Source organism: Triturus cristatus, chromosome 4_2, assembly GCF_964204655.1.
Source record: "Triturus cristatus chromosome 4_2, aTriCri1.1, whole genome shotgun sequence".
In the NCBI taxonomy this organism is placed as follows: Eukaryota; Metazoa; Chordata; class Amphibia; order Caudata; family Salamandridae; genus Triturus; species Triturus cristatus.
The window spans coordinates 38,358,287-38,382,960 of record NC_140586.1 but is presented as its reverse complement, the minus strand read 5'-3'; the positions used below and the strand labels follow the sequence as shown (position 1 = coordinate 38,382,960).

The 24,674-nt window shown below is 43.1% G+C and overlaps 1 protein-coding gene across 1 annotated transcript in view; it reads left to right on the top strand.

Annotated features, from left to right (window-relative positions):
• The first annotated feature begins 2,656 nt into the window (after positions 1-2,656).
• The window catches only part of CS (citrate synthase), a 115,291-nt gene continuing 93,273 nt past the window's right edge, over positions 2,657-24,674 (top strand). Inside the window, exons 1-2 of the mRNA XM_085600330.1 lie at positions 2,657-2,809; positions 23,372-23,419. Coding sequence (XP_085456456.1) covers positions 2,771-2,809; positions 23,372-23,419 — 87 coding nt within the window. The 5' untranslated portion in view covers positions 2,657-2,770. The remainder of the gene's footprint in view (positions 2,810-23,371; positions 23,420-24,674) is intronic.

The window sequence follows — 24,674 nt, the reverse complement described above, 5'->3', positions numbered from 1 at the left end:
CTTACTCTGCATGGCTTTGTTGTATTTCCTTTTTATATGCCTTCGGGTGATATTTTTAATTGCTGGTAAAAGTGATTAACTAACTAATGAACTACCGCTGTCAAACCTATGAGGTGGGTCCATTTTAATGGTCCTCCTAAAAGAGGTGATTTTGATAAAATGCTTGACTGTGAGCTCTAACACCAATGTGCAAGTTTGTGCATTGTTGTGGTTCTAATGCTGCAGTACCTATAGAGCCCATGAGGGTCGCTATAAAATTAGGTAAGGGCATAGCAGTTCCTGATTCTTCCTGATCCCACTTTAGTCTTCCTCTGTTTGTAGATACGTACACATTATTGCAACCTTCAGGGCATATTAGTAGGAGCATAAAGGCGCACTGTGATAGGTAGAGAATTGGGGATCATGGTCGCCTTCAGGGTGGTCCTAAATTGGCTTGTTGACCATGATCCCCTAGCTGAACTTTGCTGGTCCAGCATTACATAATAAAATATAATTTGTGCAGTCCATTATTATGTCCGATTTCGACTTGCCATTACAAGCACATGAGCCATGTATTAGAGTTAGCAGGGCTAGTTGACTGCCCATACAAGAATAGTTTTTAATATCCCTGCTAGATATTGCAGGGATATTACAAGCCTGGTCATCTTCTTTAGAGTTGGCTATATATTCAATTGTTGATTCAAAATTGGTGTTAAGTCGCTGGCTATCTCCAGTAGAGGGCTCTTCTTGTCAAACCTGTTATTTTGAAGCATGGGCAGCCTGGCGTCAAGGAAATTCAATTCAGGTGTTTTAGACCCCTATTCTAGATATCAAGAAATATTAATCAGTTTCCTAGTATAAATGTTGGAAGTAACTGCTGAGTATTTTGATGCTCATTTGTAATTTATCTAACTGTGCAGTTCAAATTAATGTGCACCCAAACCATTAGTGCACCTGAAGTTCTGCTCCTCTTACTACTCCAATACCAAAGGATGTGTACCCCACGCTGTGGACTGGGATTATATTCTAAGGGGCTTATTTACAAGCCCCTTGCGGTGCCGGTGTGTCCTTTTAATATGGGAAAAAGTGACGTATCGGTGGCGCAAGGGGCTTGTAAATAAGCCCATAGGTTTCTTGAAAAAATACAAAGTGAGAATTTAGCAAAAGGTTTGCGCCAATGCTTTTTGGTTTTACTAAAATTATACATATAATATAGTTTTTATAGGGGATTTCAGCCAGCTCTTGTCATCCATTGGTCTGTTGTGGCATTTACATTTTCCATCTGCCCAATACAGCGTAGGCAATTGGTTAGCTCACTTCAATTATAGGCTAACTTCACTGTTAGTGACAGGAACTGTGTGTCTGTGAGACCAAGGAAAAAAAAGTTTGCGTTTAAGCATTCCCCCCCCCCCCCCCCCCCCAACAATAAAGGTATGCAAAAGCAATGACGAGTAGGGTTGCCACTTGGATTATTATTATTTTTTTACCTGATTGACCAGTATTTTAATCTCACAGCTGGTGAGGTTGTGTCTGCCCACATGTTGGGACCCAAGTGTACATGTTTTGATTGGACAGAAGTTGTGTGCTTCCACACAGAGCTCTGAAAGTTCCCTCCCCACCCAGCTGCGTGAGCTTGACCTTTCAGGGGCATACACATGACATTGTACTGCCATTGAAGTGTCTTAGATTACTAGAAAAACTATGGTGTTTTTCTCTGTCAGCAGCACAGACTGGAGGAGGGTAGTAATTAACCTATAGGTTTTTAGGTGTGGCTTTACAGTGCAACTGGCAGCTGATCTATTATCCTACAGCAATATTATTCTACAGTCACTTGCTGCCACACAACTACATAATCAATTCTTCATATTACCATACAACATTCCTTTAAAGCCAGACCTAGTGGCACTGTCAACGCGTGCGCTTTCTTTTGGGTTTGCTGACCCAGCCGCCTTCTCTTCAAAAGGAAACCACATGACACGCCTCTGAACGCTGAGGGAAGGGCAGGTGCAGGTGCCAGGCAGTATCACCTAATGAGGCACGTCACAAAACATTAGGAGAATCCCCGCCCGCCTTAATCATGGACATTAAAGGAAGACTAGAAGAAAGTGCCGCTGTAAGCGAAGAAGCAATCTCGGAAAGATTTATCAGTCGCTTGTCTGCGTAAACCAAGGTGACACGGCGAACCAATTTGCTTAGAACATTAGATAATCATGGTTTAAGGAATGACACGAGCTAAGCGAAAACATTTGCTAAACAAATACAGAATAATACGTTTAGCAATATTGGCATACTATAACTTCTATTGTGAAATAATGATGTATAAATAGCTTAATATGTCAGAGACGCTGTTTCTTTTGTCAATTATAAGGTAAACATTTGCTTTCAAAGATGATGCTGGGTTTCCATATTTCAACTATTGTCGTCGGTACAGTGTTTGTTCCGTTAGCTCCTGAACACTTTCCCTTCTCTTCCGCTCTCATTTACACTTGACCCAATATGCATACAGATCGGAAGCCAGGGCGTAGTTAACTCGAGGAGTCTCCTTTTGTGGGAAGGCTGAGGGGCTGATTTTGCGTACGGAAAAGCCATTTCGAGAGTAGACTGAGGGGTTTTCACAGCCAATTGTAGAAAGTGTGGGGCGGAGTTCAGAGTCGTGAAGTGAGGCTTGAAACGCTTTCTGGAGGCGGAGGGCGGAACTTCCGGTGTGTGCTGGGGGAGGCGGAGCCGGTGGTTGGGAGTGGAGTCCTTTCAACCTTGTCCTCGGTCTGCAGCGCACCCGAACCGAAGCACCATGGCCTTGCTAAGCGTCAGCCGGCTTCTGGGGACCCGGGTGAGAGTGGGTACTGGAGTTGGGTGGCTGAGGAGGAGCTGTAGAAGGAGAAGGGAAGTTGGGGCGGAAGGTAAATTGATGAGATAGCAAGGCCAGAGGGAGCAGTAGAGACAGCCCTAAGTAAGGAGTGTAATGGAATTGAAAGCGGATGCCCGTATCCGAATAACACAGTATAGCCACTCGCAAGACGAAATCCGAGAGGAAAAAGCACCAAATGTCCTTAATCACTAGATCATTGTCCCACTGTGGTGACCTCTCGCGCTGTCCTCTCCATTGCTGGACTACCCCCAGATCTAGCCACTCTCCTTTGCAGCACTAGACAGTACCATGAATTGCCCTCCCTGAAAAAGTTGGGTTTGTCTAACAAGAGTTCATGATACGATGGTCTTCACACTGTTGTAATTTGGTATGGCCGCATTTGGACTCGAGAATAACATTAATAAAACTAAGACTTTCCATGAGCCCCCTCGATATTGAATGCCCCAGAAATTAGTTAATGTCGCTCGGCTGAGGGTCTTTCGCGTAGCACATCTTTTCAAATAGAGGATTCTTCTTTCAGAAGGATGGGCTACGGACTCAGAGCTAATCGTCCTTGCTTAAGCCTACAGTGTGTGTACGTCTCTCTGCGGACACTTCCACTGCACAATTAAATGTTCTTGAAGAATGACACTGGAGAAGTTAAGGGTGGATACCCTGGCTAATGTTCTTAGTGTTTGCACAGGGTACATGTGACACTAGCACTGTTGCCTACCTTTTCAGGCCATAGTGTAAATATTATACAACCCAATTCTTTTATTTGAAGTCGGGCCTTGGAGTTGAGGCTATTATACCTTTCAACTCACCTTCATATGAGTATCGAACATTGATTTGAAGTATTACTAAAAGCACAGTAGTTGCATATTATTCCTGATGTAATCCAGAACTTGCTTGTTATCCTAGTTATTGTTCACACCTGCATTAATCTTTACGATCGCATTGTGGTTTTATCAATGTCCATTTTCATTAAGTCAACCTGCAATATATACACACAGAGAGATACATCTTGTATCCTGGACTAATCAATGGCAAGTGTTATATGCCATATTACTTTAAACAGGCAGTTAGTAACATTATGTGTTTATTAATGGCCTCAAATGTATTATTATCTTGCTTCCATCTTATCCAGTAAGCACATCTTTGTATCAAAAGAACACATAAGGCATCTGTTTAATTTTGATATGTGATCTGTTTAGCGGAAATGAAAGGATCCTATAAGCATATCTACCTTTTCACTCCGTTCCAAGCACTGTATTACGATAAGTGGGATGGTTGGACGGCTCTTAATTCGACAGTTTACTTACTGAAGAATTAATTTTGTCTTTTGATTCAAATGGAACTAGACGAGTGTGATTGATAGTCCTTTGATAACATATCCGAAGTGAGAAACATCTTTCATAACATTTCCACACCTATCCAGGATCACTATTTCCCCCGTTTTCACACCTTTGGAGAATTCATTTGTAACTTGCATCTAATATAATGAATGTTGAAAAAAACACTCTTCAGATGGCAGTGGTATGACCACCCCAGTGGTGTTGCTCCCCTACATATGGAAATGATGTCTAACCGGTACCTATCCTGCAATTGCATACTGCTCCATTGTTCCTTAATTAGGTTAGCAAAGTAAAATAACTTGTGTAATGCATCGTATGTAGTTCATAACTGCTGATTATGAGCGCTGCTTGTAGGTGTGTACATTACTCACTTTAAAGTTGCTCACTTTTTTGACCTTGATAAAATGGAATGCTGAGTTGGTGCTGTTGGCATCAGTCTCCTGAACTTGGGGCCCAACAAAGGCATAAATAGGAAATCAACTCGCTGAGCCTACTTCCTGGCTAAAATACCGATTATCACCCCTTTTCCTGTCGCAAGACCAAGAGGTACTCTTCAGACTGTTCACAAACTTATTCAGGCTGGCTCAGAAGATCGGTGAACACCATCCAAAAGTAATGGCATATCCGACATGTCTTCCTCTCAGATTGTTTTGTAATTAATATGGAACCATCTTCTGTCCCACTCCCTCTCATCACACTGGGCTGAGGTCTGTGAAGATATCTGCTTAGGTAGAATCTCTCATAGGTTAACCTAATTTCATAAAGAGGGTGCGCCTTCAGGTCCCTCCTGACTCTGGCTGAAGGGTATTTATTGATCGCCACACCACATTTGAAGTGGGGTGGAGAAGTAAATCCGTTCCTGCAAGCAAAAAACATGAAATAAAGAAAAATCTGTTGCCAAGAGTCCAACATCTTCGTGTTGTATTTTTAGGTTGTCAACTGTTGGTCTAGCCGTTTGGTTTTATTTGATATAGTACTATCTTCAACTCCCTCTGACTTCTACCTCTGAAAAACAGTTGTCGCCTTGCATATGTTACTTTTGTATTTATTTATTTATTTTTTGGTTTTAAGTTTGTTGGTCATTTCTAACACGTTAATACTGTTAGGAATAGGTGCTTCAAATATCACATGGGTAGAGGAGCGATGTGAATCTGGCAATACAGGATGCAGCGAGGAAACAATGTATTTGAATAATCTGCTCTAATTGGTAAGACCTGGCCCTTTTCAAGTTCTTGAAAATGTATGAAGTAGTCACAGTTGATCTGGAGGTGTGTCTTGTTTCATATTAGTGAAACTGTCATGCCCTTAGCTTCCTGACAAAAAAAATTCCATCAAAGGACCCAACCCGTTCGATGATCTCCAGTTTGGATTCAGATGCAACTGCAGCACAGATGGATACTACAAAATGTCAGCAATGTACGGCCTCTGGTAAATCTTGACATCTCGTTCTCCTTGACCTGTTGGCTTCATTTGACATAATACACCGTGCTTCAGTACTAACCACGTTAGAAGAATGAATGGGGATCATTGTTACAGTTCGGAGATGGTTTGAATCCTATCATGCAAACCAGTCTCTGCAAGTTAAACTATCAGACTCTCCTTTCAGCTCCATGTGTCTTAAACAAAGAGATCTCTCTGGGCTCTAACCTCTCCCTGACACTATTCAGTCTATACCTGGAAACTCTCACTTGCCTCTGTAGGCCGCTAACATAGCTGTACACAAAAGTTTCTGCCAAAGAGGACATTGCAGACTTGCAATAATTACATAACAGCAATGTCTTGCCACCTTCTCAACATGAGCCCACAGAAGATGGAGTTCCTGCTGTTCTCTCGTGTGAGCCTGTCTTGATGCAATCAATCTACTTGACTGCAAGCCAACCTTTGTTCAAAATGCAAAAGTTCTAAGCTTTACCTTAATCAAAAGCCTGAATTTCCAAACCAACATAAGCGCTTCAGTTAATGGGTCCATCAAATCGCACCCCACCAAGTGATTTTATACCCTCATCCCAACAGAAGATTATTTGTCCAATCAATAATACTTTAAAAGACTAGTTTAAAACGGACTCCTTACTGTCTTGTATACCCGGAATACACCAATTAATCAGGATTTCTAAAGTGTGGCTAATCACCCGACAGGGTATCCAGTCACTTGCAGGTCCCAGAGGTTCATTCGAACAGCCAGGTCCTGAGTCTCATTGGGAAAGAGAAGTCACTCAAAAAATAGGGGGATAAAAGCTAGGAAACACTTGTGAAAACGAGAGAAAATCAAGGAGAAGGCACTCAAAAAATGGGTAAAAGCAAGGAGACAGTAGTGAAGTGAGGGGAAAAGCAAGCAAAAGGCACTAAACTAGGGTGGGGGAACATCTAGAAAGCAGTGAAAACATGGGAAAAGCAAATAGAAGGCACTCAAACGGGGGAAAAGCAAGGAGAAAGCAGTGAAAATGAGGGAAAAGCAAGAAGAAGGTAGGAGAAAGAGGAATTCAGCAGCACTGGGTGGGCTGGGCCTGGGATCACTAGGCTCCATTAAAAGCAGCCCTCAAAGTTATGTCTAGGAATAATTTGTGCTGTAGAAAACAGACCACTTCCCTTTGTCAACACGACTTTGAATGTAAAACCTTTCATTACCTAGCACAAAAACCAGTCATCTTATGTGGTACCTGCTCTCGTAGCAGTGCAGCAGCTTTCCTTCTGGAAATTCAGACCTTTATAAAGCAGACTTTGGAGGTACCTTTTTGTTTAAGAGCTCCCAGAATGAGGAACGCTGTCCAGCTGATGATTAGAAATAAGTTCCTATACAACAAATTTAAGTTATGTCTTAGATCACACCTGGTTTGTCTAGTTCTCAATATGGGGAACTGCAAATAATTGTGTTGTGACTGAATAGTCTCAGGATCATCTGTGAACACACCCACTCTTGGCACGTATGACAAGACACCAATGGCCACAGTATGGTGCATTAAGTGACTCGTCTGCCCTAATTTGAGGTCTTCTCCACAGTTTAAGACAGGAAACCATTCAGAATCCTGTTTGTGCGTGCTAGGCTTAACTACCCATCACCCTTAACAAAAGAATGGCCTGCCAGGACCTGGACATCTTGGAACACTGTCTACACCAATCTCTTCTGCTACTCCAGATATAATTTCTTAATCGTTGAACCGTGTTTGTGGCACCCCAGGACCACTAACTCCACGCCCAAAACTTTCATGAGCTCCAAGGTTAGCTGGCATTTTTTTTTTTTACAGTCATGGTTTCTATTTTGGGTGCTGTGCAACAGTGTAAATAACTGTAATTAAGAGTGTCCATATTGGCTACTAAATGGAACTCATTCTTCTTGAGTCCACGAAGTAGAATGTAGTTGTAAGCAAACTAGGAATTGGTTGGCAGTTGTGCAAGGGCACTTCCAGACTTTTTGGGCTGCACAGTGTAGCCAACATTGGCTGCTGTGTTTATGCTGCGACCTTGCAGAATACTTGGCTGACTTTTGAAATGAGAGCTGTGCCTGCAAATAGCCAGGCATAAGACAGGAGAGTCTTTAAAAGGGGCGTGGTACAACTTTTACTCCGTCGAGACACACCTAATCTTTTAACATGCCCGGGACTGCTTTGTAATCTTTTGCAGATTTTAGTTTTCCTTACCTGCTGAACTGCCCTGCACCATCTTTATGATGATAAATCGATGTACTGTTTGCATGTTCGAGCCGCATAGATCCGTGAACTTATTTCTACTGCACTTTCTGAGCGAGGTGCTGAATCTTTAACTCAGTGAGTCACTACGATGACATTGAGACACATTTTGACCACCAGAAAATAGTTGAGCACATTCCAGTTTAACAAGGATCGCTTAAAATATTTAGCCACTTCGAGATCATTTGTGACAGATATATTTGTTAGCTTCTGAATAAGACAGGCGTTTTTTTGTAATTCTAGAAGAAATGACCCCCAAATTGCTGATAATCTGTATTACTGCCTACATCCTTGATTGCAGTGAAATGTGGAAAGGTTCTGCCCAGTTGTATATGAGAATCGTTTTAATTTAAATGTATGGTTAAGAAATCCCCTGTTCCGGTACAAAAGATGCCGTCCACAAGACTGGTTTATATATTATCTGCTCATCTGCAACAGTTTCACGAAAGTCATATCTTAAACTGGCCACAAGTGAAGCTGGAATAAGGTCTGTGCAGAGGGCATCTAAATATTTATTACATTGGGACCAAAGAGAATTCCCCTAGCTGCGAATTTGTATTGTAATTCAAATCATAAATAAGTTGCGCTGTTAATATTTAGCATGTATACTTTTAAGGGTTATTCTTGATTTTTAAAACGGTGTTTGAATTACATTTTTGGTCAATGTTTTATGGTCCATTAGTCTAATGAACAACATTATTATTGAAATATTGCTCACGGAGGCAGTTCTTCATACTCTTTTGTTACTGGTTCGTCAGACTCTTAGTGAGTCGAGGTAATTAATGTGCGTAAAGCTGGCTTGCAGTGTGCAGGGACATTCACTATAATCTGGGGTGGTCAGGGGGAGTCATTTTAATTTGGAGAGTAAGCATATTTGAACTCAATTGTAGGCATGGATCAGGCAAAAGCGGGTACACCCGTGTTGTCTTTTTAGATGAGCTGTGCTTTGGACAATACATGCACCTGCATGGCATGCCTAGTTCTTTAGAAATCCTTGCAGGTGAGTATTGTCATTTGTTGCCACACATTCAGCACCCAACAACTTCTCAACTGTTACCTGGGTGTATGTACGTCAAGCACCTCTACATTTGAAATTGGAGCATACGAGTAGCACTTTCTACGAGAATACTTTTGTATCTGAAAAGCCTATTGTTTTCTGCTCGCTAGATTGTAATTTCACCTAGCATTGATTAAGCCAATATCTTTGGGCAGTGCGTGCCACAAAAACTTTATTTCTTTTACTCCGTGCCACGTTTATGAATGTTATTTGTGTTGCTCTCTTTGTACGGAAATCCGTCTCTGGTTGTTATTGTGCATTCACGGTTATGTGTAGACTGCAACCTTTATTAAAAAATGAATGAGTAGCTGCTGATTTGGGATTATCGCTCAGCAATGATCCCGGCAGTACATTCTTTACTAAAGGCGTTAACCAAGTGCAGCTAGCGTGGATAGGGCTGCAATGTTAAACCACGAACATCATTAAGTGGGATGGAGTGCCATCTCCTAATCCCAGCCATGGCAGTCTGTGTTTTTCATCGTTTTCTCTTAGTAGCTTGTCCAGGTTAGCGTCTGCATTAAATATAATTAATCATAGTGCATATTTGGATTTTTGGATCCCTTCCAAATATTTATTTCTCTAATTTGCATTTATATAGCACTTACTACCTCTGACAAGGCTATTTCCCACTCTCCTATTCATAGCAGCATGGGCGTAAATAATATTTCGTGGTCTGGTTGCCTTCGCATGGGATGAATTTTTGCAAATGCATTCATCCTTGTTAAAGTTGGTATTGAGCTGAAGGGACGTTAGACCTGTCATCCTCAGGGTACCCCCCCCCCCCTTTTTGCTGTATCTTTTTGTTGGCCATAGGACAAAGAGCACTTTGCCGTAGCTAACCATTGGTAACGTGCATGAGCTTTGGTTCATTGATGTATACCTGATTGGCATATTTAGTTTACCTGTAAGTCCCTTGTAGAGTTGTACCCATGGCCTTTACAGCACTAGTTGTGCCACCCACACAAGTAGCCTTTCAAACCTCTCTCTCAGGCCTGCCATTGCAGTGCTTGTGTGCACAGTTTACTGCCACTTAGACTTGGCATTTAAAGGCCCTAGGTCACCCTAAGGGTAGTGTGTTGTGGGACTAAAAGGCAGGGCATGTACTGTTAAGTTGTATATGTCCTGGCGGTGACAAACAGCTAAATTCATTTCTCACTGCTATAAGGTAATATGTATGGCACAACCTTGCATGCCAAAATCAGACGCATAGCCTGGAAACGAAATCTCATTCTTAACAATAAACCAATGTTCATCCGATAATCTGTGTTTAATCCATTCATTTTATTTTGTATTTTCAAGTTTATCCATTCACTTGCAAGGCAGCGTTATTTCACATTTTTTGAATGCTACTGGTATGCCCATCCAGGCCATGTCAGTGGCACATAGGGATTAACTGATTCATCATGTTTAGCCTCCTGTTTTTCACCCAATGCATTTCGGGCTCTACAGCCCTTCGTCGTGGGGTAATTGGGGGAAAAAAGAAATCAAACATATGACTGAGTTCCCATAAAACTGACACTTTAACCTCTTGAGTGCCCATGACGAGCTGGTCTCCTCATGGGCCGCGGTTGCGCTGTGCCCATGACGAGACCAGCTCGTCATAAACCCCGCCCGCTAATGCAACGGCCGGCACAGGGCGGGGAAAGGGGCGGGCACTCAAGGGGTTAATACAAACTTGTATAGAAAACGAATTAAAAAACATCCCGTTGTCGAAATAATGATCATTATGTATAATCATGGTTAGTTCTAACATAAATTCATCCTCATGTGCCCCACCCATCCTCGTGAATAACCATGCGAACTTTAAAAATAATTAAATCCACTCCTTATTGAGTCACGTGGGTGGGTTATCCCTCCACGGTAACTTGAAATAGATGATACTCACGTGCAACGTGTTAGAAGGTAAAACAACGGGGAAGGAGTACGTTGCTGGCTGCAGGGAGTGTGGATGATATCATGTTGCTGGTCACGGCACAAAAGGTACAACTTTAAACAGCTTACGTTGTTGGTTACGGGGTGAAGGTCAAGGAAGTGCACGTTAGCACTTCATGCATGATGAGTATTGTCGGTTTGCAGATCAGGGTAGAGTTTAAGCCTAATTCCTTTCAGAGTTCGTGTGGTTATTTACGAAGGCGGGTGGGGTACATGAGAATGTTAGTCAGTCATGTTAATGATTATGTTTTAGGCCATGGCACGAAAGATATAGCTCTATACAGCTTATGTTGTTGGTTACGGGGTGAAGGGCAAGCAAGTACACGTCAGTACTTCATACATGATGGTTATTTTTGGTTTGAAAAAAAAAGTCTATTTAATGATTTTTCAAGTTCGCATGGTTATTCACGAAGATGGGTTGGGCACATGAGGATGAATTATTGTTAAAACTAGCCATGATAATACATAATGATCATTATTTAGACAAAAGGATGTTTTTTAATTGGTTTTCTATCCAAGTTTATTACAATGTCAGTTTTATTGGAACTCAGTAGTATGTTTCATTCCATTTTTTCCAGTTAACTCTTGCGGAGGGCTGTAGAGCCCGAAATGCATTGGGTGAAAAACATGTGAGGCTAAACATGATGAATCAGTTAACCCTGCATGCCACTGATGAGGCCTGGATGGGCATGCCAGTGGCATTCGAAAAAATGTGGAATAACGCTGCCTTGTGAGTGAATAGATGAACTATGGATAAACTTGAAAATACTAAATAAAATTAATGGATTCAATACAGATTATCGGATGAACATTTGTTTATTGTTAAGAATGAGATTTAGTTTCCAGGCTGTGCGTCTGATTTTGGCATGCAAGGTTGTGCCATACATATTGCCAATGATTCATGCGTGCTTTTTTGGGCAGAGCACTCTATCATGCAGCACGCCGCAACATTGCTATGAGGAGTAAAAAGAACAGTTACGAGTACATGAAGGTGTAAAATGCTGCCATTCATATTGTTCATTTCTGTAACGCCCATTCCTTCCATAGGCTAGCATTGCAAGTTTCTTAAAATACCATTTGAGATGCATAACCGATTGGAAAGGAGTAGCTACTTCATGTTTAATACCTTTGGAATGGTGATCAAAAATCCTCTTTAGTTTTACCTTTTTAGAATTGGCACTTTTAGAAAGTGGTCATTTCTCTGCTGTTAACTTTTCTCTGTGTGCCTGCAACCTAGCTCCAATACACTTATGGGCTGGGTGACAGCTACACTTTGTGCATACTCTCTAGACAGCCACAACATGGGAATGGATGGGTTTGACAGGGGATACATCTGTATACTGATAGTCTTCCTGGGCAGGGAGAGGTAGTTCACACTTGCATCTGAATATGTTGTGTCCTGTCGCCACGCAAAGGAGTGATTTACCCCCTACTGGTAGTCTGGAGCCAGTTTGAGCTGAAAAGGATCCTTGTGCACTTCAGAAGGCTCTTTTGAAGTCACCCCTTTCATCAAATGCACTTTGGAGTAGAAGTATTCGGACCCTGGCCCTATCAAAGTGGTACACTACTGTACCTGGAAGAAACTCTGCTGGAGTAACAGATGCTGTGCTGCGGGATTGCCACTCTGCTGTGCCTGACTTTTCTAAGGAACTGTTTCCCTGCTTTATTGTGCTGTCTGCTGACCTCTTCCCTGCTATAGGACCAGGGACTAAGCCCCAGAGTGAGTCCAATGGCTTGTTGGCTTGCCCACCGTTCTCCCTGAGGTTTTATGGGCATCAAATACCTTTTGATCTACTTGATTCCAGCTCATTGCACCATTCCGCCAGAACAAGTTCTCCGCTATGTAGGAGCATGCCAGTTTACCTGCTGCTGATGAGTGAGCCATGTACTTAACCCCAACCTCCGGCATCGTTCTACACTTGGTGGAGCTCCTTGCTACACATTTGCTTCAAGATCAGCACTTCCCCTCTTGATAAGTGCCTGGGAGCAAAGTTCCTTTTTACCCAGTTGATTAAAAGAGCCACGCTTTCCCCAAGATCCACGCTCCCCCCCGTGAGAAGTCTCTCGGGAGCAGCGCCTCTGTTGACACAGGCATTCAAAGGACCAGTGCCTCTGTGTTCCCGAGCGCTTGAGGATCAGCGCTCCTCACTACAAGCCCCGCTGTGAGCTATGACCAGCGTGTGTGCCTCAGCCCTGCATCCCTGTTGCCCAAACAACCGACACGTGCTGGGCATGCACTCTCCGGAAGTAGGGAGAGCTGGATGACTGTGTGCCTCATCTCCATCCTCGAGCGGGGCTACTGTGCGACTTGCTGAACGGTGGCTGCATTCATCATTGAAAGGTACTGTGCATAACAGGGTACATGCCGTCTTTGTCGCTGACCATGCAACATTGCGGGCAGCTGGGGCAAGTTACTTGGCTGCATTCCTGCCCCCTTGAGACCAAGTAAAGAAGTGTTGAATCCCGACATAAACCCTGCTATTATGCTGTTCTTGCCAAGTAGAATTAGCGTAAAGGCTCTAAATGGAGTATAGTTGATTTAAGCACTACTGATTGGATTTTTGTTGTCTTGGTCTTATTTTATACAGATAAATATTCCCTATTTTTCTAAAACTGTGTGGAGCTTTTTTGTGACCTATTCATTGCTTAACTTTGTGTGTTGCACAAATATCAAATGTATTGCCTCATATAAGTTGCCTGTTCTGCTCCAAGCTACTGGAAGGGTGAGCACAGGTTATCCTAGGTGTGTATCTAGCTTACCCTGCCTAGAGTGGTGGGTTTTGTCTGGCTTAGGTACATACCCTCCTAGCCAACCAGAAACCCCATTCCTAACAAGTCTTTTCAAAAGTACGGAGTGCTTATGTCGTCAGTAGCAGGTGGGTTGGTTTGTGCCAGGAGATGTTTAGTTGGATTTCTCCAACTCTTCATTGCTGTGACCTAATTTTTGGGACTTAGGCCTGGCTTATCTCTAGTGCTATGTATTGCTACTGAGCCATTGACTTACCAATTATGGGCAACCGCAACATTCCGTTGACCTCTACTCGAGATGTTTTGCAGGCTCGAGTTACCTTGGCCAACCACCCCAGGAAGACCTTCTGTTCGGGTATCCTCCTGAGCTCATAGTCTGCCGGACACCAAATTTGTGATTTACCACATCTAACATTAGGAGAAGTCTGAGCAGAAGAACTGCTTGGAATGAATGAATGAAGGAACGTACACTGCACAACAGCTGCCCTGAACGGGCATCCCGGTGCTAGTGAAGACAAAGGCAGACCTTCTCAATAATGATTAATCCCAATTGAATAACCAAGTTTTCAACTTCTCTAAAATGAGTCTCTTTAGCAGTAAAGCGTAATGAAGATGGGATACTAGGAATAACTCAAACACTTTTTGTGTACTTGTTTGTGTGTGGCTGGAGTCTGAATGCTTAAAGCATCTGCAGCAACATGCTCATCCTATGTGTCTCAAATGTGCTGCCTCTTCAAATCCCCCCCCCCCTCCACCCAAGCACAAGAATTGCTGATTTTTCAATGGTCTTACTACATGGTGTTTCTTTGTTGCCAAACTCCTTCATACATATGTGCTGCAGAAGGAAGCAGTGTTTCACGCACTTTGAATTCCTTCTTTGAGTTGATTACATAGATGGGGAGTGGCCTGAAGAGGATTGTGAACTAACTCCCTTTACATCCTATCTTCACTAGTATTGAACTGTGCACATGGTAGGGCTTTGAGGGGCACGAGGCTGACGCGAACTCTTTCGGAATTTGGTGAAGATTAAACTTCAGCACAGTCTTGAACACGAGTTCTGGTAAATAGTTGCCTTTCCAGTTTGACAAAAAGTCTGGTGGAAGAGCTTGGATCACTTTTCCGTTCAGTTGGTTACATTTGAAAGGACCCATGGGCCACCATTTGGGGTGCCAGCAGAGAAGTCCCCCTATGAACTCCACACCTTCTTAATCCCAGCGAAAGGTGTTAACTGGTAAAACAGTACTGTGGTAGTTTGTAGGTAGCTTTAAAAGAGACACTGCTTTTATGGTCAGCTACATGGCAAAGCTTTGAACACAAGGAGCTATAATGTGATCATGTGCAGTCTGCAGTCCAAAGCGCAAGTATCCACCGAAGATTTTTTTTTTTACAAACATGATAGCAATTTTATATGGTGGAAATAGGTCTAAATTTTATTGCTGTTGAGTGGTATTTAATACCACGCAACAAATTAAATAGAATAAAATCTAACTCCAGGGCAGTTCTGACCTCTCGCTTCTAGTTTAGCCACTGTTTTACAAATCTTAAGCTTGCAAGCCATCTTGTTTCTACCTAATAGATCCATGTGGTTGGCAGAATGGCATATGTACCAGCACCATATTTTAAAGGGCCGGAGTTGATGGGCTAGCTTCTAATGGCCACAGCCAAGTTGTGCAACCCTGTTAGTGTTCAGAAGCAAACAGACAAGTTCAACCGAGCTCTAGCCATACTAATCAACTTACTTCACAACAAGGTTTATAGTGCCAGAGCCTTAATTTTAGGGGCAGTGTGTATTATTACGCTCACATAGGTAGCAGGTTCCACCACACCACCTTTTGTCTATGGGTATAATCCTCCTGTAGTTCTCTTCTCTTTGGCTCAGGGCTAGTGTACTCCATAGTTTCAGAAATATGAAAAAAATGTTTGGCGTTTAAGCGTCCTTGTGCGTCAAGCACAAGAACTGAAAGGGTGTCCTTATGTTCAGTGGTAGCCGAATTCAGGGATCTTTGTGTTTGAGGAGTCCGTGCATACAAGCCAAAAGACCAGAATTAGGCGGGAGAGTCCCGATTTGAAAGCCACAAAGTACTTTATTTTGGATGACTCCTGTCTGATATTGCATCTCCTTCAATAGAAGTCAATGGGAGAAATACATTCTCGCGATTATTATTTTGTCTCCCACTTTCCCCTTCCTAAATGTTGGCATGTATGCCAGTGCCACCACAGCCTCGAGAATTGCATTCTCGTTGTCACGGTTCTGAAGCATAATTCCCCCACCCCTGTTGTACAGGTCTAGCATCCTCCTCTCACACATCGCCCCACTTATTCTTTCAGATCCCTACATTCTTTGCGGTAGGGGAATCTGTTGCTGTCATTCGCTCCCTGCTGATATTAGAGTTCTGATAGAAAACGGATTCATACGTAGGAACCGCCTGAGATCTCACACTGCCCCCCAGAGTCGCCAGTTAAAGGCGGTTGGCTTTTAAAATGTCTGCCCTTCTGTGCAGTGTTGCCGCTTTCGATGCAGCCCTTATTTTGTCCACTTGTTTAGCTCTTTTCTGCATGCGCGGCTCACAGCACATAGAATAAATACAGTAGATTAACTTGAGCTTCCACACAGTAATCCGCCCTGCTCCTCTAGCTTTGCTGCCAAGAATAACCATACCAGTCTATTCACCCAGGGCCCTACAATGCACGTTGTGCAGGAACAAACCAACCTGTAGACGGGCCAACAAATCCCATTGTAAATGGCTTTGTCATCCACCTTCAAAAAAGGCCGGTCCGCGTCTGAATGATGCCTACTGGCATCGCGTTTCTGGCACACGAAAACTAGCCGTGGGCGAGGAGGGGGCGGTGCCCTCCCCTCCACCTTCTGTCTATCAAGCTCGCCATCCGTCGGACTCGGACATTTTTTACAACCTGTGCTGATTACACTTTCTCTCTGAATCCACGGATAAACGTGAACCTGGTACCCGACATGGTCGATCAGCACCTTAGTGCCAGCAGTGCTGTCATACTGGACTGAAGAGCATTACCCATGTGAAGTGGAAGAACGAACACCCCTGTTTCCACTCGTGTGAAGGTTCATTGAAGCTGTCGGCAACAGGAAGTGATGTGTGCTTTCCCTGCAGCCAACTACTAGGCTAGATGTGATTGTTGACGGGTCAACGTAACTCTTAAAGTTACTCTTGTAGGACATAATGGCCTAATAGAGGCTCATTACCCTGTACAGTGGTCGACTCGACTAAAATTTACGGACATAATCCACAGCCTTCTTCAAACCGAGCGTAGGGGCAAAAGATCGGAGCTGTGAGTAGCAGTATTTCCACCTTCCTTGGCTCCCCTTTTAAACCTCCCTCACTGTTCTCTGATCTCCAGTGGCAGCTTATGTGTCTTTAAACATTTATTTTGCAGTTTAGGAGTTGTGGGATCCCCACAGCTTGTGAAACGTCATTCTGCCCCCCCCACCCCACCAGAAATTGCAACCCCCTTGAGGGCTGAACACCCTTGGTGTGCAAACTGGAAGATGCCCACTTTTTTCTATGCGTGCATAAGTTTTCACATGGATGGAAAAGCTACACATTTTGCCCTACTTGCTTTATATACCACAAGCAATTTCACTGGCGCTGCTCCTTGATTTTGTCATTTGATAGAGATGCCCACTTTTTTCTATATGTGCATAAGTTTTCACATGGATGGAAAAGCTACACATTTTGCCCTACTTGCTTTATATACCACTAGCAATTTCACTGGCGCAGCTCCTTGATTTTGTCGTTTGATAGTTGAGCAAGGGTTCTGCCAAGTAGATTTGTTTCTCTCATCCGTTGTCCAGCTCATCTACTGCCCCGTGAATTCAGGTTACGTAGCAGTTGGTCAGCACGCTTCATTCATTGGCTGCCCGAGTGACAGAATTTTGTTTGATCACGTGTACAGGAACATGAGAAGGAGTACACTTCAGTGCAAGTGCTGGTGTGTTGGGGCTCTGGACTGCTCTTGAATTTTGTATATTTTCCCCAGTTTTTCCATATTGCAGGTTTGCAAAATAAGTAAACAAACTACCTCACAATTGCTAAAGACGGATCTATTGGTATTTGTCAGTGTTTTATATATTTTTTTAAGTCTATATGTGTAGGTTTATTCATGGTACTTCAGAAGGCATGCATTTAAATGCACTGATGGTGGTAGTCTGAAATTTGTGGTTACACAGTATCCTGACAGAACTGTAATTTTTTTAGGTGTTTGCATCCCTGTGTGACCAGGGCTTTTTAGCCCTGGCAGAGAGGCAAGCCCTACCAGGTTTGTCCCTTCAGCCTTTCTTACCAGAAGCCATCTCCATGCTTTTGCAAAAAATTGAAATATTGTAAAAACTAGATTTCAAAAGAACTGACAGTTTCCTTGTGTTGCTTTCATCGTAATTGCAGGGCCGCGTCCTCCTGCTCAGGTGACTGGGCACGTCACGATTCTGCCTACCCTTTGGTCTGTTGTGGTGTAATGCCAACTTTTGGATTGAACCGCTGAAATCTGGACTCTAACCCTGTACAGTCACATAAAATAACAGTTTAATAAGCTGTAACTTCCCCTCAGATGGCAATCACTCTGGTTGGGCCACCGGAATGATACCACTTTGCAGCTTTGATGTTTCTACATAATTATGGATTTTTATGCATTTACCAAATAATTCATCATCTGCTGCATAATCTGCAGATTTTAACAATGTTTCTAGCTCAAATAGATCAAACGTTACTAAAAAACGCAGAAAGGCGTGTTGTGGCGCAGTGGAACGCCCTTCTCAAAGGTTGATGGGTTAATCTTTCTGTTGCAGATTGCAGAATTTGTGTATCAGGCTGGTACTAATGAAGTGAGACCTTTTGGCCAGATAGTGCTATCGTGTAAAAATGACAAAATTATGAGGTAATACAATCGCCAAATGTTCTGCAATATGCCACATTTTGCCTTTTCTTTCCGCATAATTTAGTAATTTCTGCCACATAATTTGATCCTCTCCTGCCTTGTAATTTCAATGGCTGCCCTCTAGATTGCCAGCTTGGGGCTGGTCTCAAGTATACCTGTCGAGTAACTTTAGGAATAAATCCAAATTACGTTTATTGCGTGTTCTCTTATGTGCGCACACTGTCCAAGCCAATTTTAGACTACAGAATTTGAGCCTCTATTGTAGGACGGAGGTGTTTACCGGTGTTATAGTTGGAAGGTGATGAAAATACCGTAAATGGGGATCATCACAAGCTAAGAATGTAGAGGCAGGGTGTGAGACTCTGGGTAGCAAAGCATTACAAAGTCTACACGCTTTAATTTCAGAAACTTTAGCCATGTTTTAAATAGTTTTTTATGCGTTTTTGGGTGCTGTATTGTGGTACATTTAAAGCGTTGACCTTATTTTCTTAATGATATGGCTGAACTCTCTTCCCACATGCCCCATCCTACTCTCAGAATTCTTCTAGTGTTTTGTACTGTTAATACGCTTGACTTCTTCTCTATTGCACCGAGCACAGCAGGGTTCCCTGTACTTGAAAACAAGTTGAACTCCTCATGTGTACAACAAGAAATGATTTCCCATTCATGAAAGGTAATGCCCTGGGTCCAAACCTTTACAGAATGTTTGCAATGGTGCATCTTTGGATCTATTTACAGCCAGCAGTCGGTATGAGTATAAAAGTCATTCTTCGGAGACGTGCGTGTTGGCAGACCCAGACTGGCCGTAGGGGCATCAGGCATATCCCTGGGAGGCTGGAAGGCTAGGGGCTTGATTTTGCAGCGGTGCTGCTATACTGCCCCCTAGTAACAAAAGCCCCGGGGGCTAATCTGAGAAAATTGCCACAGCTGCTTTGCATGTTGGTGTTCCAGCACTGCCTGCTCTCATGGATTTGTGAGCAGCTGTGTGCCAGCTGACTGCGCCCAGCACAGCTCCACCTTCACATGTCCTCAGGTGCACTCGCAGCTTGGGTAATCCCTGTTACATTAAACCGTGCTTTCGCTGTCTTCCTACGCCCTTCGATCTGGTGTGTGTTGGTTACCTCATCTGCCTGCTCGCATAGAGAGCTCCCTGGTGCTACTGCTGAAGCCCAGCAGAGAAGACACCTGATCAGTGGGCTTCGACAGGAGCCTATGGTGCTCTTTTAAGTCATGAGCATTGGAGGCTGTTTTTATTCTCACCTGAAGATCTTCAAATGAGAGGGGGAGCTAGCTAGTAACCTAAGGAAACAGTTCTTTTACAGATGGTTGTGACTGCGTTTAAGGATGGCTGGCAACATCAGCACAGGGAAGCTCTACTTGTTGGATTCTTTGTAATTTATTGACCCCAGAATCTTCTGGAAGAAGGCCACACCGGTGACAACGGATGTCCCCCATTCACTCCTACCCCACACACGGCTTCATGTTGCTAGTGTGAGACAAGGTGCCGTTCTCAAACCACTCCAAGATATGCCTCAAGAGATCCCAGTTCAACCACTTTTTTGTTTATTAATATAACATTTTTGCAAGTGCATGCTTCGCAGGTTGTGGTATTGTGGAGGTTACTGGAGTGATGTTGATTTGTTTAGCTCTATCCTGCTCCTGCTTGCACCGCAGCCATGTACGTTGTTGTGTAAACAGACATTCTCAAAGGACATGCTGCTGAGCTGTAGAGCGATAGTGAGTAATCTTGGTTAGCAACCGCCTCGTCTTCATCAATGTAAGATGCATCTTGCACACCATCTGGTTTCTGAGCCAGTCGGCACTGGACACTTCCAGGTTGCAGAGGCCATCTTCAGCCAAAGGTCGCCCTCCATGTGGAACTGCATTCTCATCAGTTTTCTCAGAAAGAACTCTGAACTGGCTAGTGCCCGGCATGTCCCATGCTGTACTGACTTTAGAAGTCTGCAAACCAGTCTACTTGAATTATACGTAGATCATTGACCGTGGGATGTGTATAGTTACTATCATTTCTTTGAACTGGGGTGGCATGGTGAGCAAAAGAATGATGGATTTAACCCAGATCTCTTGACTGGGGTTGAATGTTTTGATTTGTTCTGCATTCCGTCCGTCAATTGTGTGTCTTTTGCTAGTTACTATCATGTTTCCATTGCACTACTATACACGCGATCTCTTGATGTCAGGTCTTGGATCTAGCATTTTCACAAAAAACAACGAAATAAACAGGCATACTATCTTCGACCTCCCGATATGCAACATACATTTTAGTTGGACTTGTTACTTTTCATTTTTAATGGCAGTGGGTTGTAGATTTGCAGTGCAGGGTTCACTGGTGAGAGGTACGCTTTGCTGAGGCGCTTGGAAGCTCTTCTGAATATGTGGCTCATTCAGGAAGTGCTGACTCATCTGGCTCATTGGGGAACTGTTGATTTAGAGTTGATCTATTGGAGAGGCGTGAGGAAACTCCTACTGGAGCTACATTGCAACCCTGGCGCACCTGCTGGCACGCCACATCGAGTTAGGAAGTCTCAATACTGTGACTGTACCATCATATCTTGTCCTTAATAACGTTAAAATTGCATAACGTGATATTTTATGACCATTTTTTTTGTGGTAATAGTCTATTTATTATACGATGGGCCCTAACCCCATTAACAAAACCCTGAAGCAGGTGCTCTGAGTTTAAAAGGTCATCTATGAGCCTTTGACGGCCTCCAAGTGTGACCTCTGAAAGGCCGTTTACTTCTGGGCAGAATGTCAAGGGTTCATAAAGTACACAGTAGGCCAACCTTCCCGTACAAGTGTACATTACAATGTTATTCCAAAAGCCGTGCGCTTGCTTAAGTATCGCAAAGGCACATCAGCATTCTGAGTAGAAGTTGAGATCCATTTTGGGGGTTTGTACAGTGTTGACAGCTAGCGGTCCAATTTTATACTGGCAAACCAGTGTCACTGTAATTGAAGCCAAAGCTAATGGTAAAACAATGATGTACATTGACACATCAGTCAGCCCTCCACTAAGTGACCTATAGGTAAACGTCATAAGCAAGGTATAGTTCCATGCTCACTAAAAAGGGTAATGTAAAGCCTCTTTGAAAGAACATGGAAGCAGCATACATGATCCAAATAACTACCCACCAGTTTCCCTTTTCTAGCCAATCTCATTGAATACTGTGTGACAAAACAACAGAAAAAATACATCTAAGAAAATAAACTCTGTGGTGACTTACAATCCAACTTTAGTCATAGGCTTGTGAACATCTATCCTCCAGATAGATGATGCTATCGGTATCCTGGACCGCAGTCGGGTCTGCTCGTCCTACTACATCTGTGTTCAGACTTTACCACCATTAGTCAGTACCCTTGTCCTTCAGGTTTAAGGAGCCTGTGCTATAATAGTTTGCATCGTATCTCACCAGCCGTAAAATTGAAGTCTAGATGGGCAATCTGATCTTTTCTTGAACCTACACACTGTGTGTTAGTGTTGCGCGGGGTTTCATACTTGTTCTCTTACTGTTAAGTGTGCATGTGGCTCACTGAGGATTGCTTAAATGTTACTTACTTTAGGTTTGAGCAGAACGCTGTCTCCACTTGCCTTTACTGCAGAATCACCTTTGTTGACAGTGTTGCGACATGATCTTGATTGAGCACATGAATGTGTGTATGGATCTCAATAAACTCTCCTAACCCATAGGAGTTCCCCGTTCTCCTTGTTCTAGCTGTGTGCCTCATCAGGGCAGTTATGGAAATGCCCTGATATTAAACTTTGCTAAATCAAGATTAGCCCCACTAAAAGGCTGTTCAGCTGCACGTCGAGGCATTTGCACTACCTGCACAAATCAGATCCCGTTTCTACTCTGCAATCTTCAGTAGCTTCTTCTTGACCCAGGGTGGCAATTTAAACGTGAAGGTATCACTTAGTCTATCTGAACACACCAAAATATCTTGAGTATAAACTTAAAAGCTCTGGGGGCCTTTGTGGTCCTCAAGCGAGAAAGGAATGCACTTCGCCTCAACCAGGCACTTGCAATGTTCCAGGCGGAGTCCTGGTTCATAACCTACAAAACTGTTAAAAATACTGGTTGTGAAACATCTAGTACTGCTGTGCATGTTGTGGCTTCGGCCCTAGTGTCCCATGTCTTCCATCTCATACTGACAAGCATGGGCATGCAAGGTCATTCTGTGTTCGGGTTCAGTTACCGTCTCATATAGACATGTAACTCCCATATCCTGGTGTTGCATGCTTTTAAGTGTGGCGCTCATCAGAAGAGGTTGTTCTCTGGCATAGGTTGTGTGTTCAAGCCTTGGCTGTACAGTGGACCTTTTGAAGCTTTGTTGGTTACCTCAAGCCTTGCTTGATTGTAGTACTACATTATCTGTAACTTAAAGTATCGGACTGTTACTTATACTAGGTATTTAGTTTGATAAGACCAAGGTCATTGTTAGATACTGTCTTCTTTGTTTTACCTGCTTCAGTAGATGTCTCAGATCTGTTTAACCAATAGAGTAGTAGCAGCTTCTTGAGACATAATTTCCTGTTACTGTAGCACTGAATCAAATCTCCCAGTAATAATCTAGAATTCAACCAATAAAAATACGTACAATAAATGGAACCTCTAAAACAGAGCACATTGGTGACCACAGGTGGTTTGTCTGACCACTAGAACTTGTTGGAGAGTAAACTCCTTCCAATGGCGCTCGTGCACCCCAGCAGTAAAATACCAGAATATGGGGTTCAGGAGCGTGCATGAGTAGCTAGATACCAGAAGTCTAGAGGGTAATTGTTTTTTTTTTTTTTTACTGTGTCGGTCGGACCATGCCTCATTATTTTTTTTTTTCTCTGTAGGCTTTCCCATGCCTTGGCGTTGCTGCTCGACACGTAAGCTCCACTACGGTAAGTCAACATACTTTACACAGCCTTGACCTCTATACTTTCCTGCCAGTTCATTGTGTCTAAATATATATATGAATAGAATGTCTTTTTTGAACGTTTTCTTTTTCTGTAACCGCAATTACCCGGTCCTACCGTAGGTGTTTGTCAAAAAAGAGCCATATACATAACAGCCTTTTCAAAGCTGCTTTTATCTTGATACCTAGTAGCTCCCTGCCTTTACTGCTGTTGATGGGGAGTGTGCTTTCAGGGAGTTAAACATGGATTAGGACTTACCTAGTGTTAAGAGTGCAGTTATATATGCTTCTAATTCCCGTTCACTATCATGAACAGGCCTTTCTAAAAGCGATAAGTCACTGCAAGTGCGTCGCAACAATGGTTAATAAAGCGAAACCACAGCTGTGGCATACTACAGTTCCAGTGCCTCACTCACTGAACTAACGACCGCCATTTTAAATGTAAGAGCGTCACCTTTGCCCCAATGAAAAGTTGGGTTACAGATCTCATAACGCACTGTTGCTATGTCATAAAGGAATTTCAGGATGCTCTGGATAGGTTTTGTGAGAGCCTGCCTAGCAGATAATTTGAGAGGACCTACATACCATATAATTATAAATTGGTAAATTATGGGGATGTTTTTCACCTTCAGGGTTCTAAGTGACATCACGGACAACTCGAGCTTTGCTTCTTGTCTGTTTCATTCGTAACATCTCAGTGAAAAACATCCCCATAATTCACTGTTACTCTGCTATAATTCTATATCTTAAACATACTTGGTTTGATTAGAACAGCAGCTGTTTCCCTACTTAGCAGGAAGTTTTTTTTTTTTTAATGCTTGTAAAACATGTAAATGATAAAATACCCAGGTACGTGTTCCAGCAAGGGACAACCTCTCATGTAGACCACTGATCCCAGAAGCCACAAGCCTTAAAGACTTCAGTACAGTGTGGGGCAGCGCTTGGACAAAGCAGCACATAAATGAGCACCAATGTGTGCCTTGGGTGAGGCTCCGTAGCGCAATGGTAGAAGGCAAGACCTATGAAAGTTCTGTCCTGCTTTGTCCCAGTTCTGCCACAATCTTTGTTGATGGCGTTTGCACTCGATGCTTCTGGGTCAGTAGTTTGCACTCCTCTCACTTGCCGACACAGGCACATGGCTATTTTGCTATTGTGATTATTTTGCAGAATTCGTAGTCTGCACCCCCTAAGAAAAGTAAGCTCCTCTGAAGAGTTGTAATAAAAGCCAAGCATCACGTCAA